At 39.8% G+C, this 18,300-nt stretch overlaps 1 protein-coding gene across 2 annotated transcripts in view; it reads left to right on the top strand.

The window, feature by feature from the left end:
• LOC128016577 (ankyrin repeat domain-containing protein 11-like) overlaps window positions 1–13,567 on the top strand; it is a 123,168-nt gene extending 109,601 nt beyond the window's left edge. For both annotated transcript variants that reach the window (XM_052601201.1, XM_052601202.1), the window contains 9 exons: window positions 1,771–1,944; window positions 3,150–3,350; window positions 3,499–3,641; window positions 3,728–3,875; window positions 3,973–10,991; window positions 11,284–11,382; window positions 11,768–11,911; window positions 12,006–12,098; window positions 12,250–13,567. In XM_052601201.1, the coding sequence (XP_052457161.1) occupies window positions 1,771–1,944; window positions 3,150–3,350; window positions 3,499–3,641; window positions 3,728–3,875; window positions 3,973–10,991; window positions 11,284–11,382; window positions 11,768–11,911; window positions 12,006–12,098; window positions 12,250–12,435 (8,207 nt within the window). In that variant the 3' untranslated portion in view covers window positions 12,436–13,567. The remainder of the gene's footprint in view (window positions 1–1,770; window positions 1,945–3,149; window positions 3,351–3,498; window positions 3,642–3,727; window positions 3,876–3,972; window positions 10,992–11,283; window positions 11,383–11,767; window positions 11,912–12,005; window positions 12,099–12,249) is intronic.
• The last annotated feature ends 4,733 nt before the right edge of the window (window positions 13,568–18,300 follow it).

The raw sequence follows: 18,300 nt of genomic DNA, 5'->3' as shown, positions 1-18,300 counted from the left end.
AGTAAAAAAAAAAAAAAAAAAAAAAAAAAACCTGTTATGCCACTTCCATTACAGGAAGAATGCAACTTTAATAAATAAATAAAAATAAACAAATAAAATAAAATATATGCTTTATGTTGGTGATTTGTGCTGCTAGTGTATCTGCCTCTGTCTGTTTTAAAACCTGCATTTTTACACAAGTGCTCACAGTGTTTGTTATTCAGTGCAACAACAGTCAATCTCTCCCAGTGACAGATGTCACACAATTGTTGTGTAAACAGCTTTTTTGGTCAAAATTTTGTTTGCAGTGTAAATGGGGTGATTTGGTGAAATGTGATTTCATTATTTTTTTTTGTTCACTTCTGGTGAGATATATATATATAATTTATTTTTGACATTGTTATAAGCAGTATGACAGTTCTATTCTACTGTTGACAGTAGAAATTTCCCATAGAGATTGTTATACTGTTTAAACCCACAATATATCTGCATTATATTAAGCACTGATACCAGACTTATAATACATTTATGAATCTTGTATTTTTTTGGTTTTCAAGTTGAGGAAAAAAAATAATAATAATAATAACAAAATTAAAGTTTCTTGATTGAAAAATAGAAAATTATTACTGCATATAACAAGTAAAACATTTTGCAGACACAAATTTGCAAAATTTCATTAAAGTACAGCAAATTGGGACAGATTAATCCATCAGAATACTGTGATAATGTGATTATCTCAGCTGAGTCTATTTTAGAAGACTAAAAGTGCAAGCACTTCATTAGCTACCTTCATCCATCTGTTATAAACATGTTTAGACTGCTTCTGATGTTCTTGCTCTTCAAGGTTTGAATCACAGGAACGTGACAGCAAGTGTGTGTGTGTGTGTGTGTTCAAGAGGTTGGGGTACATTACACGTAAGCATTTACAGGTGTTAGCGAACAGTCATCAGCCCAAAAAAGTGAAGAATAATTCCTGGAAAGATCTTTGTTACTGGAAGCATTTGTGTCTGGCTTCCTCTCTATATAAATTATATTTGTGGCCTTGAGCAAATCACTATGTTGGGAACAACAAGCTAGTTTTAAAATCTTCCAATAGATTAAACAAGAGCAAAAGTCTAGGTGACGGGATTGTTGTACCTCATTGGGTTTTTATTTGTGTTAAAGCCACAGGAATGTGTGTGTGTGTCATTGTAGGCATGTTTGTACAGTTGTGGGTCATACAGTAAAAACTGGCAAACACAAAGATGGCTCTCTCTCTCTTCAAGTCGATAACGCCGGTGAGACGACTAAAGAACTAGACGGCTGTATTGTATGGCAGATATGTTGACACTGACATACTGAGAATAATTGATGGGTGTTTCTGAAAGAGCAGCTGCTTTTGTCCCAACGCAGCGGTGACCTTGCCTCAGCCACACTGAAATGTGAACACCGGCCATTTTGTAATCGGTGACAGACTGCCAAGTCATAGCTTTAAAGAAACACACACGTACACACGTGCTAGAATGCCAACGTAGGACCCCTGCCTCCCCATGTGGTTTTGGGTAATTTCACACTATGGCTGCTGCCACCAACAGGCTTTCACATGGGCCAGGCAGCTGGGAATTGACCCAAGGTTTCACTTGACCTTCAGGCTATTAAAGATGGCATACATAGGAATGCATAATAACTAGTGCTAGCTTACTTAGTTGAATTATGACGGTCATGAAACTAAGTAGAAGCGGGTATTGTGTCTGTTGACAAGTGTGTATAAGGCTGGTTTGTGGATTAATATGCCCATTTTCTCCTCAACAGAAAAACAAGGTCCAGAGCGGAAGCGCATTAAAAAAGAGCCCACTAACACCAGGAAGTCAGGCTTGCCATTTGGGATGGGCATGCCAGGGATCCGGGCCGGGTACCCCCTCTCAGAGCGGCAGCAGGTGGCTCTTCTCATGCAGATGACGGCGGAGGAGTCCATAAACAGTCCAGGTGCGTATTTGTCATGGGTGCTACGTCTCCGGGGCCGTGAGCAGGAGGGGGCCCAGTGGTTTCAGTAGCTTCCACTGTCCCTGCTGCACTTCCATGCCGTTCTTCATTTCAGCTCACACCACAGCACTTAATTAGAATTCAGTTAAACAAGATAACCCTCATCAATTTCCACTACTTCAGTGAAATGAGCCTATGCAGTCTTAATCCACTGTTGTTCATCGGCCCTCCAGGACTGTTGATAGAGCGTCAAGAGACTTGTTTCAGTATGAATTGTTCAGATTCAGACTTGATTGAATTGGCTCGGGTGGTTTTGCATTCTAATGTTGGAGCTTGGAAAAAAACTAGACTGTTTGTTTTTCTATAAAGTTTATTACTTCTTGATTATGCATGTCTCTATTACATTTCTGAAATGTAGCTCTTTCTCTGCAAATCATTCACCAGATTTATTTTTCCAAAACAAAGAACTACAGCAAACGCCTCTAACCCCATCCCTGCACAGCACTTTTGTATTCCAGCTATTGTTGTGCACACACTTAAGCATGTTCTGTAGTCAGTGTCTGAAAATTAGTGTAGCTATATGTAGCTCTGTCTTCCCTGTGGTCAATAATAAATTACTTCGTCTACAAACGGAATAGTTTGTCGATTTAATGGGCAATTTTGTTATTGACTATCACAAGATGTGAAAAACTGCATTACAAACCGTGTAATGCAGGCAGGCAGTCATTTGCCACGTTTGTTGTGTAAGACTGCCACCTCGAGGTCAGAGCAAACAAGACTCGCTCATTTGCTTATACTAAGTCAGCTGTTCTCAACCTTTTTGGCTCCATGTCCCTCCATCATTCAAAAGGGTATTTGAAGCCCCTCCACCTACCCCAATTTAGGTTAATATGTTTCCTCTTACAGTTCAGGTAAAATGATATTAGAAGCCATACTTTTTTTTTTTTTTTTTTTTTTTTTTTTTTTTTTTCACCATCCAATTGATTTGAGTTTTTTGTTGTTGTTTTTGATTACTGGATAAGGATTTTTTTAGAAATATTTATACTTACAACAAGCATAATTATTTTTATTATATAAATTACCAAGAAGTTACCATGCTATCTTGTGTCCCCCTTGGAATGTTGCCGAGACCCAGAAGAGTGCCCTAGCCCCCTGGTAGAAAACCACTTCCATAAATAATTGCTGTTAATACTGATATTTTTGTTCAGACACCACACCAAAGCATCAGTCGCAGTCCAATCTGGGTCAGAAGGGAACACCAAACTCTGCCTCAAAAACCAAAGACAAAGTTAACAAGCGGAATGAGAGGGGTGAGACGCGGCTGCACCGGGCAGCCATACGTGGGGAGGCACGCCGGATAAAGGAGCTCATCAACGAGGGAGCTGACGTGAATGTAAAAGACTTTGCAGGTAAAGGCAGGCATCACAAATCACCTGACTTCCACCTTAATATTGTAACTTTCCGTTTATATTAAATGAGAAATGAAGTGATTACTATCGCAGTCTGGTTAAAATGGTGATGAGCAAACATTTAATAGTGACATACTCTTTATTTTAGGCTGGACCGCACTGCATGAGGCGTGTAACAGAGGGTATTACGATGTGGCCAAGCAGCTGCTGGCAGCCGGGGCTGAGGTTAACACCAAGGGCCTGGATGACGACACGCCTCTACATGATGCGTCTAACAATGGCCATCTTAAAGTAAGTACCTCAGAACAGATGTTTCAAGTTAAGTTTTATTATTACATTTTAAAATTGGCATTGACAGCCATATTCTGGTTTTATAGGTTGTGAAGCTGCTGTTACGATATGGAGGGAATCCTTCTCAAATCAACAGAAGAGGAGAGACTCCGTTAAAAGTGGCAAATTCGAAAACAATGCTTAATCTGTTGCTGGGAAAAGGCACTTACACCTCCAGTGAGGAGAGTTCCTCAGGTGTGTTATCATGAAGTTGTGTGAATAATTCCAGAAAGTGTCTAACAGGAAATGTGTACCTTACGTTGATATTAAGAGTTCTTGTTTGTATCAACAGAATCTTCTGAAGAGGAGGATGCCCCATCATTTGCCCCATCCAGCTCTGTTGATGGCAATAATACAGACTCAGAGTTTGAGAAGGGCTTGAAATTAAAAGGGAAGGGCATGGACCCACCCAAATCCACCACCACTCCTGTCAAGGATGAGTACGAGTTTGACGAGGATGATGAGGAGGAGCGTGTCCCACCTGTGGATGACAAGCATCTGCTCAAGAAAGAGTTCCGCAAGGAACCCATCAGCAAGACAAACAGCTTAATCTCCATACCCAAGATGGAGGTTAAAACCTATTCCAAAAGCAACTCGCTGACACCAAAGAAAGCTGTGCGCAGGATCCTGTCGGACAGCAACAGCTCGGACGAGGATGACAGGACGTTATGTTTCACACCCACGTCCACTCCAAGGCAAACTGCACCTCAGACCAATGTCAAGAGCCGGGACTTGACGTCATTGAGCTCTAAGCAGCAAAAAGACAAAAGTAAAGTCAAGAAGAAGAGGAAGAAGGAGATAAAAAATAATGTTAGTAAGGTGCGCTTTGTTAGAGCGAATGCCAAGTTTTGCACCTCGGATTCTGAGATTGGGGATGTGGAGAGTGAGGATGATAAAGGATCCATGCAGAGTGCAAATTGTGTAAAGGACTCTTCTACCTTGAGCCTCAAAGAACCCTCTGTTTTTAGTTCTCTGTCTATCTCGAATTCATCCTCCACGCACGGGAGTCTGGGCTCTCAGAAACTCACACAGTCTCTGGCAGAGCAGCATCCAAAGCAGTGGAGGACAGATGGCTGGAAGACTGTGTCCTCTCCAACGTGGTCTGATGTCAGCTCCCTCTCAGACTCAGTCAGAACAAGGCTTTCCAGCGAGTCAGACTACTCTTCTGCCGACTCCAGCATTGAATCTGTGAAACAGGTGAAAAAGAAAGTGCAAGATAACAGAAAGAAAAATAACATGCATGCCAATGTGGTAGACAAAAAGAACTCGGAGTTCTACAAGAATTCGAACGCAGATGGGACCATTTCTAAAACGGACAAAGATGGAAAAGTGTTAAAGAAACACAAAGTGAAACACAAACATAAAAGTAAGGAAAAAGATAAAGCTCCAAGTGTCGTGTTGAGTCAAGACATGAATGAAAAGTTTGTCAAGAGCTTTTCTTTTGACTTTGACGATACCAGGCTGAAGTCGCTAATTGTTGAGACCGAGTCACCTTCTGAAAATAGGGTCAAATTGTCCAAACATGAGAAAGATCATTTTAAGAAGGAGGACAGACTGTCTAAGGGTAAATCAGAAGACAAGGACTGGCCAGGTAAAGAAACTCAAAGGGTGATCAAGGAAGAGAGGTCAAAGAAGACAAAGGAGTCCAACAAGGAAAAGGTGAGCAAAGAGGAGAGGGACAAACCTTTGAAGACTGAGAAGGAGAGAAGCATAAAAGACAAAGACAAGGCAAAAGAGGAGAAGCAGAAACCCCATAAAGATGACAAAAAGAAAAAGTCTAAGGATAAGTCTCTTAAAGTCGACAAAAAGAATGAGCAGAAAGACGACAAACATTTTAAATCTGAGAAAAGCATAAAAGAAGAAAAAGAAAAGTCAAAGAGGGATAAAAACATCAAGGAGGAAGCTGATTCTGAACATTGTGACTTAAAAAATCACCTACTAGAGGACACCAAGATGAGTGCGTCCGATGACCCCCATGATCGGTGGCAGTCAGATATGTCTTCTGACAGTTCGCTTTATGGAGATGATAGCTGGGACGCCCCTGTAAAAGAATACAAAGCAAATAATGCGGTCAAGTTAATTGTAGAAACAGTCAAAGAGGAAAGCAAGGAAAGGAAAAAGGAAAATAAGGTCAAAGATAAAAAGCCAGATCATGGAGAAAAACGTCCTGAAAAGGAAACCGCATCAAAGAAGAAAGACAAAGAGTCCTCTGAAAAGAATGCTGAAAAGAAAAAAGACTGGACAGACAAACAAAGATTTAATTCTGGTCAGTCACTGGAAAAGGAGAAGAAACGAAAAGAATCAGCAGAGGGTGTCAAAGAGAAGAAAGATAAGGATTCTGTGGATGGCAGCAGAGACAGAAAAGACTCCTATGAATTTACTAAAGAAAGGAAAGACTCCAAAACAAAACAAGAATCTTTGAGAGATGACTATGGGAATGAGGCCTTCTATAAAGACAAACCAGAAAATGAAAACACTTGCAAGTCTGACCCCAGGGAGAGAAACCACTCTGGAAAGGAAAGGGAGAAGAAAACGGATAGTGTGGAAAAGAAAGAGAAGTCCAAAGGAGAAAAACACAAGGACAAGCCTAAGGACAGAAATTTGGACCAGGAAAAGGACAAACCTGAGAAAAACTCAATTGATAAATCAATGAAAGAGAAAGATCCAGAAAGGACCTCCAAAGACAAGCGAGATGGGTTTAAAGAAAAACATAAAGATTCTCATAACAAAGAAAAAGACAGGAAGATGTCATCTGAACAGAATAAAGATAAAAAAGAAAAGACATCCCAGGACAAACATGCTGATAGAGAAAAAGATTTCTCAGAGTTTAAGAAAGAGGAGCGAAAACCTGAAAAGGTGAGAGAGAAGACATGGTATGCAATTGAAGATATTTTTACAGATGAAAGTGAGGATGAAGATGACAATTATAACGGGGGTGTTGCAAAATTTAGTGACTCTCTTGGACTGTCAGATTCACACAGGAAAGATTCCACGCCTGACAGAGATGAAATGGATAATTTCCAAACAGATAAACATAAGAAATACTCTGAGGGCAAAACACATTCCACGGAAAAACAAAAAGACAAGGAACATAAAGAGAAGAAAAAAGAGAAGGCAGCATTTGATGCTGGAAAAGAGAGAAAAGCCTCCATGGAAAAACACAAAGATAAAAAGGACAAAGATTCAACTGACACAAAACATAAGGAACGTAAGGACAGAGCATGTGTGGATTCAAATCAAGACAAGAAAAGCAAGCAGAAACTTCTTGACAAGAGAGACATCAGTGAAGAAAAGGGCAAAAATAAATACAAAGACAAGACTGAGCACTCAAAAGAACGAAAATTTTCAAAGGGGAGTGGTGAAAATGAGAAATCCTTGTTGGAGAAACTTGAGGAGGAGGCTATGAATGAGTATAAAGATGATTCCAATGATAGAAATAGTGACATTTCATCAGACAGTTTCACAGACAGAGGTCATGAGCCTCTTCTAAGCAGCTTCTATGATTCCTCCAACATCAGCATACCTGACATATCAGAGGAGAGAAGAGAGTCAGTATCCATTTCTAATCCACAGGACAAGTTCCGAGAGCGAGAGAGGCATAGACATTCATCATCTTCATCATCCAAAAAGAGCCATGACAAAGACAAGGAGAAAGTCAAGAAAGAAAAGGGCGAGAAAAAAGAGAAGTCAGAGGAGATATCCAGAGAATCCTATGGCCGCAGAGAAAGCTTGCCCTTTGACAAAGAGCCCATGCCTTTGGAGGCCGACCCTTACACTTTTCCATATGGTTCCAAAGCTGATGGTGAGGATGATTTGGAAAAAACTCTGGAATTTGAGAAGGAGATGTCCAAAAAGGACAAGATGAATAGTGTCATGAGCAGTGAGAAAATAAAAGACAAAAAGAAGAAAGAGAAACACAAGGAAAAAGTGAAAGAAGAAAAGCATAAATATTCAGATGGTTTTGGCTCCTTCAGGCACTCAAAAGATGAACAAAAATCTGGATTGAAGGAAAACACTCAAGTCACATGTCTTAAAGATAAATCTAAAGAAGACAGTTCTAAATTTGATGGGAAAAATAAGGAGAGAAATAAAGATATCATGGATAAAGATAGAGCAGATATAAAAACAAAGGTCAAAGATGAGAATGACAAAATCAGCCTGTCAAAAGAGACACCTCGAAAGGACAACCGCCCTCGTGAAAAACTTTTGGTTGATGGTGATTTTAGACTGACAAGTTTTGGCAAAATGCTTAGTTTAAAAGACCAGGAAATTGAAGAGCGCCATAAGAAACACAAGGAGAGAATGAAACAGATGGAAAAACTGAGGCATCGATCAGGCGACCCAAAATTCAAAGATAAAACTAAGTCAAATGAAGAACTGAAGAAGAACCGCAGTGAACTCTCCAAAAAATCTGCTTCAGTGGAAACTGCTTTGAAAGAGAAAAAGCTTAAAGATATTGGCCTTCCAACCCAAATGATGTCGCCTGATAGAAAACCACAACCTATTGAGGGTCAGAACTCGAAAGACCAGCCATTTGGCCACCAAATGAAGGAAAGTCTTCCTGCATCTCCACGACCTGACCAGAACAGACCAACAGGTGTCCCCACCCCAACATCGGTCATCTCATGTCCAAGCTATGAGGAAGTCATGCAAACTCCACGCACTCCATCCTGCAGTGCTGAGGACTATCCTGATATCATGTTTGAGAATCTTGAGTGTCAGAATTCCTCTGCCACAACCATGTCCATGAATGCCTGCTCTCCTACGTTCTTTGATAGATATTCTAACTCGTCAAGTAACGTCCAGGAGGAAGCATGCATAACACCAGCAAAGGACATGCAGTTACCCCTAGCGAGTCGGTCTGTCCCTTCTGATGTCAGAAGACCACTTGAGATTGAGTTCAAAGTAGAGGCTGACAAGTTAGGACAGCAACATATACCAGAAGGAACAGAATTTGAGTCTTCAGCCTCACATCTCACTGAGGACAAGATGGCAGCTGACAGACTTAATTGCATTTCCTCAACATTCTGTTTATCACCTATCGGCATGATGTCTCCCATGCCTGACCCATCGCAAGATGATAGGGTGCCAGATGAAGCATCTCCTGTAAATTGCATCATGGATGGCAGTGAACACTCAGAAAGTGTCTTTAACAACTTTCTTATGAAGCCCTCAACTCCAGTCCATAGACCTGATCCCCAGGAACCTTGTCTGGATATAGCTGCTCCCCCAACTCCAGCACCTGCTGCCCTGCCTCCCATGGATCTTGATGATCTTTCAGAGCCACACCAAAGTGGACCTGGTCTAACACCAGTCCACCCTGTTAGTGGGAGTGACTACATGCCTCCTGTTGTTGAAGAGCAAGACGAAGAGGAGGAGGAGGATGATGATTTTGTTGAGGATGCCAGAGAAGATGACCATGCTCCAGTGGAGACCATCCAGTCCAGAAACGACCCTACTTATTCACTTGGTATTGAGGAATTGGACAAAAAGTCTTGGCTTGAATGTCCAGATAGAAGAGATCCTGATGTACTTACCATAATACCAACCCATCTGCAAGATAACTACATGGACAACTCATGTGATCAGTCCTTAGGCTGGAATTCAGAAGAGCTCATGAAATCACCTCATGAGAGTTACAGAGAGGTTGAGGCAGCGGTCTCAAAGATTAGCAGTCCCTATTCACACTCAGATTGTGATATACATCATATACCAAGTGTAATGTCCGTGACACCACCTTACACTACTTATTCTGCAGCATACTGTCCATCGCAAATATCTGACTCTCATTATGAGGTCCACAAAGACACAGTGGAGGACATCCAATCACCAGAAAGACCTGTAACAGAGGCATTGGAGTCTGAATCATCTCAGCTAGAAACTTTCTTCACTGATTGCAAACCAAACCCTGACGAAGATCCGATGGACCTAGAGCCCCCATGTATGATGAAAGCTGATAGTCAAGGGTCTCCTACCTATGCTGCAGAAAACAACATGTCTGTAGATCCGCCAGTCAGCCAAGAACCAGTTGTTTCATGGGTGGATCCATTCTCAAGTGCACCTGATGAAATGGATGACATGGGTCCCTTCTCTATACCAGACCTTCCGTTTCCAGAGAAGGAGATGCAGGATCCTGATATAACAGCCTCAGAAATTGCAGAGAGTAAGCATCCACCTTCTCAGACGAGACCTCCAGTCATTGAGACAAGTGAAAATAAAATAATGGATGCTGACCTGCCAAGTTTGTCCAAAACTCCTTGTTCTCCTGCAGTTGTTCCTCAGACTGAATCTGGTCAGGATTTGGTTCCTCCAATAAGTGACAATGGCTATAGACCACAGTGCGAGTTGGAGCCAGAACCTCAGAACGTCCCAGATGTTCCTCCTATGAAAGAAACAATTCCAGAGGAGAGCAGAGCATTTGAAGATGTAAATGAAAACAATGTTAAATTGTTTTCTACTGAAAATGAAAACAGGCAAGAAGAACCAACCCCAGATAACATGATGCCATCAGTTATGGTGCAACATTTGGATCTACAAGCCACCACACTTTTATTAGGACAAAATCCTGTGGTAGCTTTGGGTCCCTCGTGTAGCCCTCATTCTTCTGTTCAGGTTCCAAGTGTCTCGGTGCCTAGCAGCACTCAAGTAACAGAGGAACTTGAAACAACCGCCAAGTTGTCAGTGACCATACCAGTATCTGATGCACCCAAGAAAATTGAGGAAATACCTCAGAGGATGACCCGGAAAAAGGCTCAGATGCTGGCCAATCAGAACAAGCAGAGTGCTGCATTAAGCTCATCAAGCGTCACCTGTTCGGTATCCTCCTCTTCAGTCACCACAAGTGTGACCACCTCTTGTGTCACTGTAGAAAAGGAAAAAGAGCCCATCAGCTCAACCACAGCTCAAACGTCCACACCTGCACCTGCACAAATAACCAAAACAAAAGGCAAGCCTGTTGACGATGACGACAACCAGTCCCAACATCCACGCAAGAGGAAGTTTTCAAAATCAGGCCAGCAACAAGTGCAGGTTCAGCTTGTGAACACAGCCATGAAGCAGACTCGGGAGATGATCCAGCAGACACTGGCAGTCATTGTGAATGCCATCAAATTGGATGAAATCGAGCCATACCACAGTGACCGTTCCAACCCCTATTTTGAGTACCTTCAGATCCGCAAAAAAATTGAGGAAAAGCGGAAGATTTTGTGTTACATAACACCTCAAGCTCCCCAGTGTTATGCAGAGTATGTTACGTACACAGGCTCCTATCTACTTGATGGCAAGCCTTTGAGCAAGCTTCATATTCCTGTGGTAAGATTATGTGTATGTATGCATAAATACTCTTAAAACAGTGTCCTAACCAGGAGTATGATTATACTGACAATTAACTTTTTGTCCATGCTCAAAGTGAATATGGTATGCAACACTATACAGCCACAGTCAGAACATATGTGATGTTTAAGGCATTATATGGAGCAAGGTTTTGGACCATTCTTGGTTAGGACACAGTATATTATCTCCATTAATGTGTTTTCATAAAGCTACAGGGATGTCCTGCTGAACTTTAGTCATTCAAGATGTGAAAATTTCCCTACTATCTTAGATTGCTCCACCCCCATCTTTGTCGGAGCCCCTAAAGGAGCTGTTCAGACAGCAAGAGGCAGTGAGAGGAAAACTAAGACTGCAGCACAGCATCGAGAGGGTAAACATTTACTCTTTGGCTTTAGTCTTTCTCTATTTTCTCTGTTTTCTCCCCTCTATGCATCATTTCAGAAGTCACCTTGTTAGGATGCAACAATCACATGGCAAAAATCCTTTGAATCAAAGGCTTTGTGTAATAGAATTGCAACTTCTCTGCAATATACATTTCCACTAACCAAGCATTTAATTTAATTTAACCAAGCATATTGCAGTACGATCAGGTGCCCCATTTTATTTTCTTCTGATGTTCTTAATGTGACTTGAAGACCTTGATCGTTTCAACATAGTTTACCAGCTTTGTCCCTTGGTTATTAGATGAATGCTCTTAAGGTACCACTGGATCAGTTGGATGTCCAGTCTTGTTCTGATTGTATACCTCTTTACAGGAGAAGCTGATTGTGTCTTGTGAGCAAGAAGTGCTGCGAGTTCATTGCAGAGCAGCAAGAACGATCGCAAATCAGGCCGTTCCTTTCAGTGCTTGCACAATGCTGCTGGATTCAGAAGTCTACAACATGCCATCAGAAAGCCAGGTGAGAACTCATTTTAGCTACTATTGTTAATACATCAAAGATGTTAAAAAGCCTTCCAGTGCAGATTACATTTTTAACAAATCTTGTTCTTCAGGGGGATGAAAACAAGTCTGTGAGAGATCGCTTCAATGCTCGGCAGTTTATCTCCTGGATTCAAGATGTGGATGATAAGTACGACCGCATGAAGGTGAGGAGTTCCCTTATGCATCACTCATAGACCAACATGTTCAATGGACCCGAGACAAGTTCCATGTATTTTTCCCTTAATTTTAAGCCTAAAATGTGCAAGTACTGTAAATATTTTCCAAAGTCTAATTCTAATCATCATCTTCTGACAGACGTGTTTGCTAATGCGGCAGCAGCATGAGGCGGCCGCTCTGAATGCAGTGCAGAGAATGGAGTGGCAACTCAAGGTACAGGAGCTGGACCCTGCTGGACACAAATCTTTGTGTGTGAACGAGGTCCCCTCCTTCTACGTGCCAATGGTCGACGTCAACGATGACTTTGTACTGTTGCCTGCATGACACAGACACACATTGAGACTCTTGAGAGTTCGGTCTAATATTAACCATCTATCAAAGAGACATCAAACAAAGTTCGGTAAGGGCTAGCTGGTTTGAGGAGATTTCTTTGAGGAGAGAAAATATATATTATATAGAAAAAACGTAAATGACAAAACTCATCCTTTTCTGCCCGAGGAGGAACCGTCTTTTTACGGGAGAAAAAAACACAACTTGCACTTTTAACCTCAAGTTTTTATGGTTTTGTTTGGGATCTTAAAAGCAAAATAGTTTTGAACCTTGTCCCTCCTGTCTGGGGTTATTTGAGACAGAATTTTTCTCTGTCCCATCCCATTCTAAGTTACAACAGACATGGAGCTTGAGACAGGTTCGTCCACCTGTGTGCTCAGGAACAAAGGGACAGACAGCACAGGGGTGGACACAGAACAGCGAACACAGTCAAAACGACACGAGAGTGCAACAGGAGTGCTAACAATCCCTCAACCTGTTTGACCCTGAGTCTATAATGCATACAGCAGTGGAGAGAGTAACTCCTGCTGTACAGCACCCCGTGCAGCCCCAAAATCAGGGCAGGAAGCTGCATGCAGGAGGCGTCAGCTCAGAGACGGAGCGGGAAGCAGAGACTGCGTTCAATTTTAGGGCATCCACACAGGGCCTGAGACCTAGAGTGCCCTCTCGTGGTAATAACAGTGAAGTTGGTCCCAGATGCATGGATGGAGGGTCCCTAAGCCAGGTCTGACATGCCTGGTTTCAAACAACTGCATAAGGAAAAGACTAATGAAAGAGCAAATGTTGCTGTCACAAATCACAAGACTTACAAGATTATAGTTTTTCCTTTCTTTTTTTTTTTTATGTGTAATATGTCTTTCTTTACTCGGGCATTTCATTGTTCCCTTTCTGAGGAAGTGACTTGAAACACTACAGAGCCAACATTAGTTTAATGGAAAAAAATACAAAACTGAAAAAAAAAAAAAGATTATTCCGTAAATGATGTACAGTTTTTATAATCATTAACCAATGTATTCTCGCTGCCTTCTAGATAATTTATTTTGCCACACATTACTGCACAGTTGTAAATAACTTATGTACTGTAACATCACTCAGTTAAGTGTAAAAAATAAATGAATAAAAGTTATCATTGTATGTACAGTTCACTTTCGGGCAGCACTCCCCCCCCCACACTATACAAACACACCACCCACGCCAAAAGGTGTAAGCATCGTCAGTATTTTCAAGACATCCATGCAGCGTCCTAAAGGTTTCTGTCCAAGGCTAGTCAAGTAAATCTCGATCGTCATCACCACCACCATTAGGAAACACCATTTCTCCTGATTACTCTGTCAGGGCCAGGACCATAGTTTTCACATGTAGCAGAGTGATTATGGATTTATTTAAAGAACAGTAGAGGTATATTATTCATCATTTTATTACACAAGTATATATCTTTAAAAAGTATAAACCAAGAAAATGCCTTTATACAGTTAACGTCTCTGATTTCTTCTAAAGCTGCACAAGTCATAGGTAGGATATTTGGGATTGGGTCTGTCTAAATATTAAACCACGCCATGCACGGTGTAGTACATATTTGACTTTACACATTGTACAATTATAATCATGGGAGTTTTTAGTTTTTTTGGTGTGTGTGTGTGTGTGTCATACCCTCTGATCAGATTACATTATTTTTTTAAGACATGAAAACAGCAAGTTTCTTTTAAGTCCCCACACATACCCTCTCTTCAGCACTATACAACCGTTCTTAAAGATCTTAGCAATTAGGAGTTTGGGAAATCAGAATAAAATATCACCCCATCACCTGTTTAAAATATGTAGGTTCATTCCTGCTTTTCTGTGTTTTTTTTTTTTATGTTCTGTTTTGTTCTCAAGCTTATCTGCAAAAACCAATCATTGCATCAGACAAATGTTTTGCATTTTTTTTCTTGCAGTTTTTTCATTTTCTAATGCGACGTTTATTGCGTGACCTTTATTAGAAACGTACTGATACGGACTTTTACAGACCAACATGGCAGAACAAAACATGCACATTGGGTTTACTATTCATATACATGGGCTTTCTGACTGTTTTTCCATATTCAACTTCCTTGTGAATGTCCTCTGATGTCCACATTAATATTATATCTTTCTTTTTAATGCACCAATATCAATTATTCTGACTTTTATTTTGTCATTTGCCATCTGAATAAACTTTACAATACATTTAGATGTTTAAATTTGTAAGAAAACACGGGATGAGTTAGGTGTGTTTTTTTTTTTTTTTTTTTTTTTACTGAGGGTTATTTCTAATTATTAGTTAGTCTTTTTGTAATTCAAAAATTATGTTTTGATAATTTACCCTTTCTCATTACCTGCCTGTACTTCAGTTTGAGGTTGTGTGATGTTTGCTTAACCATCCAGGCTAGTTTTTTTTTTTTTTTTTTTTTTTTATCTCCCCCCTCCCCCATTTCTTTCATGAGTGATTGAGAGTCTGTGAAAACCCCACATGAAGCAGTTCTGTATGTGTGCATTGAGTCCGGGGGGCTACAGGTGTCACTAGTTCCACAGGTAATTGTTTTGGATGACTCGTATCCTGGTTTTTTGTGAGTACTGTGCAGTGCAGACCAAAATGTCTACAAACAGATTCTTCTGAGAGCACAATATGAATCGCTTTCTGTTCAGATTATGTTCACTTTTAGTGCTTTCTTTTGTGTTGTGTGGTTTATCTAACAAATCCCTAGATTTCAGATAAATGCTTTTTCCCCCATGGAACCGAAATAGTGATTTGTTAATCAAATGGTTTATGTATCATCACTAGGCCCCTGTTTACGTACTGTTTACAAGATGATATGTGAATATTTCCACTGTCCTCTGACCTGGTGAGAGCTTTTTCGGGGTTCCCACCACTGAATCAAATTTAAAAGGCTTGAAATTGTGATTTGATAACGTATAACCTGAATTGTGTTTGGGCTTTACTATTCAGCACTCATAAGCCATAATTAACATTAAACTTGTATTTAATATTCGCTCTAAATATACTGTATTGGGACTAACTGACCATGAGATTGGACAACAGAAATCTTACATACGCTTGCCTGTTGACTCACTGACCTCTGTCTGCAACACATTACCTCTACTAAGTACACAGCTTACTGATTATTCCATTTATAGACAGAATAGTTAGATGTTGAGCCACAATTTCAAGCCTTGTTTTTAAAAAAAGTTATCCACAAGTCTAACAGATGATTCTTGAAATGGAACTGAACTCCTCTAATACGTTGAACTCTTCATAAATAGTAAAAAAGAAAAAAAAAACCTATTTATTATCTTTCTGACACCTGTGGTATGTTTGAGCTGAAGGTCTCTCTCCGCTGTGTAAATTTTCCTCTTGTAATGCGTAAACGAGACGTTGTACATAACTGTAAATAATATTCCAGGACGTTTTGCACCCTCCTCTTTGTACTAGTCTAAACTTGCGTAGAATGTGAGGTTCTAACAGCAACGAGACGTGTCGCGCTCGCTGCCGCTGATGTAACAATGTATCTTTTTTTCTTTTCTTTTTTTTTTTTGTACAATGTAGTTCAATTGTGTACATATTGTTGGAGCAGCTATGGGAGGGGGAGGGGTTTGTTGATGCTATCGTCAGTGCTGTCACAGATCCAGTACTTTCACCTTTAGCTGTATTGATATCCTGCAATTCAAAAGGCGAGAAAATTAAAAATTCTAAATTGTTATTTTCTACACTTGCATGTACAGAGAGCGCGAGAACTGCTGTTGTTCCTCAGAGATTATGTTCGTAAATAAATTTTTGAAATGACTTTGCTTCTGTGGTTTCTTTTTGTGAGCTGCAATATGACCCATCCACCACAAGATTGAACCAGTTTTTATTTCTTTTCCTGATGTTAAATTCTATTCAGCCATTCATGTAAGATGAAGAATGCTTAATGTCATGACACTTGAGGATTATTTTTGCCATACAACTTTCTTTTTATTAAACGCAGCACTCCACTAAGAGTATTCATTTAATTAAATGGGGAATTTTGCCACATTTGAAACCTTTTTTTAACAATAACTTGAAAAGATAGTTTTTTTTTTTTCTTAAATATTAAATATAATTAGGAAATAGAAAAATGGAAAAAGAAACAAAAGGTGATATTTCAGGAATTAATAAATGCAATTGATTAAATAATGAATTGTATTACATTAGAAGTACAATGCAACAAAATTAAGTGTAGGCCTGTTATACAGTTCCTGAATGTATGTATGTCTGTGTGTTTCCATGTTCACTGAACAGCTATTAAAATGTTAATAATTGTGGAGGAAAGAATTTAGAAACATAAACTGAAAATTTTAAGTCTTAAATTGCTGATGCATGTCCATTGTAACATTATTAATATTTTTGAAAACCGCAAGGTATAATCCACAACTAATCGTGCATATTACAGGTTAGAGACTGAGTGAGTCAATATAAAGAAAAATAATGTAGGAACTAGATTGTGTTTATAATATACTTATAAATAATAAATATGCTACTTGAGGCTTCTGGAGTTGTTTGTGTGAAAAAGTTTACTTCCAACTCTCAAAATTGCCAAAACCGGAAGTGACGTTATGGGAGTGCAGTCAATTTAAACAAAAGGTAAAAAATGGATCTCAAAGACAATTCAGACAATGAGGGAATTGTAATTGTTTATTCATTCTCGTATAATGTACAACAGCCATACAATTATGAGCCTGCTTTATGGCCAAGAGAGCAGGGACAGGCCAGGATTATTCTATTAATAATTCATGTTTATCCGTTGATCCTGGTGACCACAAACCACACATCAACAGAAAACAATTTCATAATTTTAATTATTCTCACAGACATAATTTATGGTTAAAATGGATTAACTATAGTACATTTTAGTTATGTTGCTGTTCGAACATAAAAAAGGTCTGCAAGGTTACAAAGCTCGAAGTCCAGTTCAAAAGGAGATACTTTTCAAAAACTACAACGAACGACTTGTTTGGAATACAATGCTTATTTTCCGGGATTTGTGATATCACAAAGATCGACGAATGGGACGAGACCTGGTCAAGCTGCACTAGAGAAGGCAACGAATGTTATCACTATGTGACTATGACAGACAAACTTAAAGTGGTTACAATCATCCGGGTTTAAATCACACTTAAATTTATTTGATTTTGATGCAATATTTACACTGAAGCTCACAGCAGGCAGCTATGGTAAGGGGCATGACATTTCCCAACCAGGCGCCGAGTGAAGCCAATCACACCACATACTGGCCGAGCTAACCAATCACAGCACATTTTGTATTTCAGAAGGCGGGCCTTCGTTTGATACAGGAACTATTCGAGCTGTTCATGCCAGACTGGGGAGAGCGGTGAAAAAAAAAAAAAAAAGTTTTTTCGAACAACCTAGGATGAAAGCCTGTTCTAGTACACCCCCAAAACAAAATTCTATCTAAATATTCCTTCACAGTTTAATAGTAATGACTATGAATTTTGTCACTGATAAAATGGATAACATCAGAAATACAATAACAAATGAAGATTCTACAGCGTCTAATACTTCAGCTTCATTCATCTCACCCAAAGAAAAACTGCAGTGCTTTACAACTATGGGACAGGAAGAGCTAAATAAACTTAAACTTAATAAACTTAAAAGTTATCACTGCATCTAAACCAACATGTTAGATCCCGTACCCACTAATTTACTAAAAGAGTTGTTACCTGTAGCCGAAGAACCACTTCTCAATATTATTAATTCATCTTTATCTTTAGGTCACGTCCCAAAACCATTCAAGCTGGCGGTTATTAAGCCTCTTATTAAGAAACAACTAGATCCTAGTGAACTGGCCAATTACAGACCCATTT

This window comes from Carassius gibelio, chromosome A7 (genome assembly GCF_023724105.1).
Source record: "Carassius gibelio isolate Cgi1373 ecotype wild population from Czech Republic chromosome A7, carGib1.2-hapl.c, whole genome shotgun sequence".
NCBI classification, from domain to species: domain Eukaryota; kingdom Metazoa; phylum Chordata; class Actinopteri; order Cypriniformes; family Cyprinidae; genus Carassius; species Carassius gibelio.
This window is presented reverse-complemented; position numbering and strand designations above follow the sequence as displayed.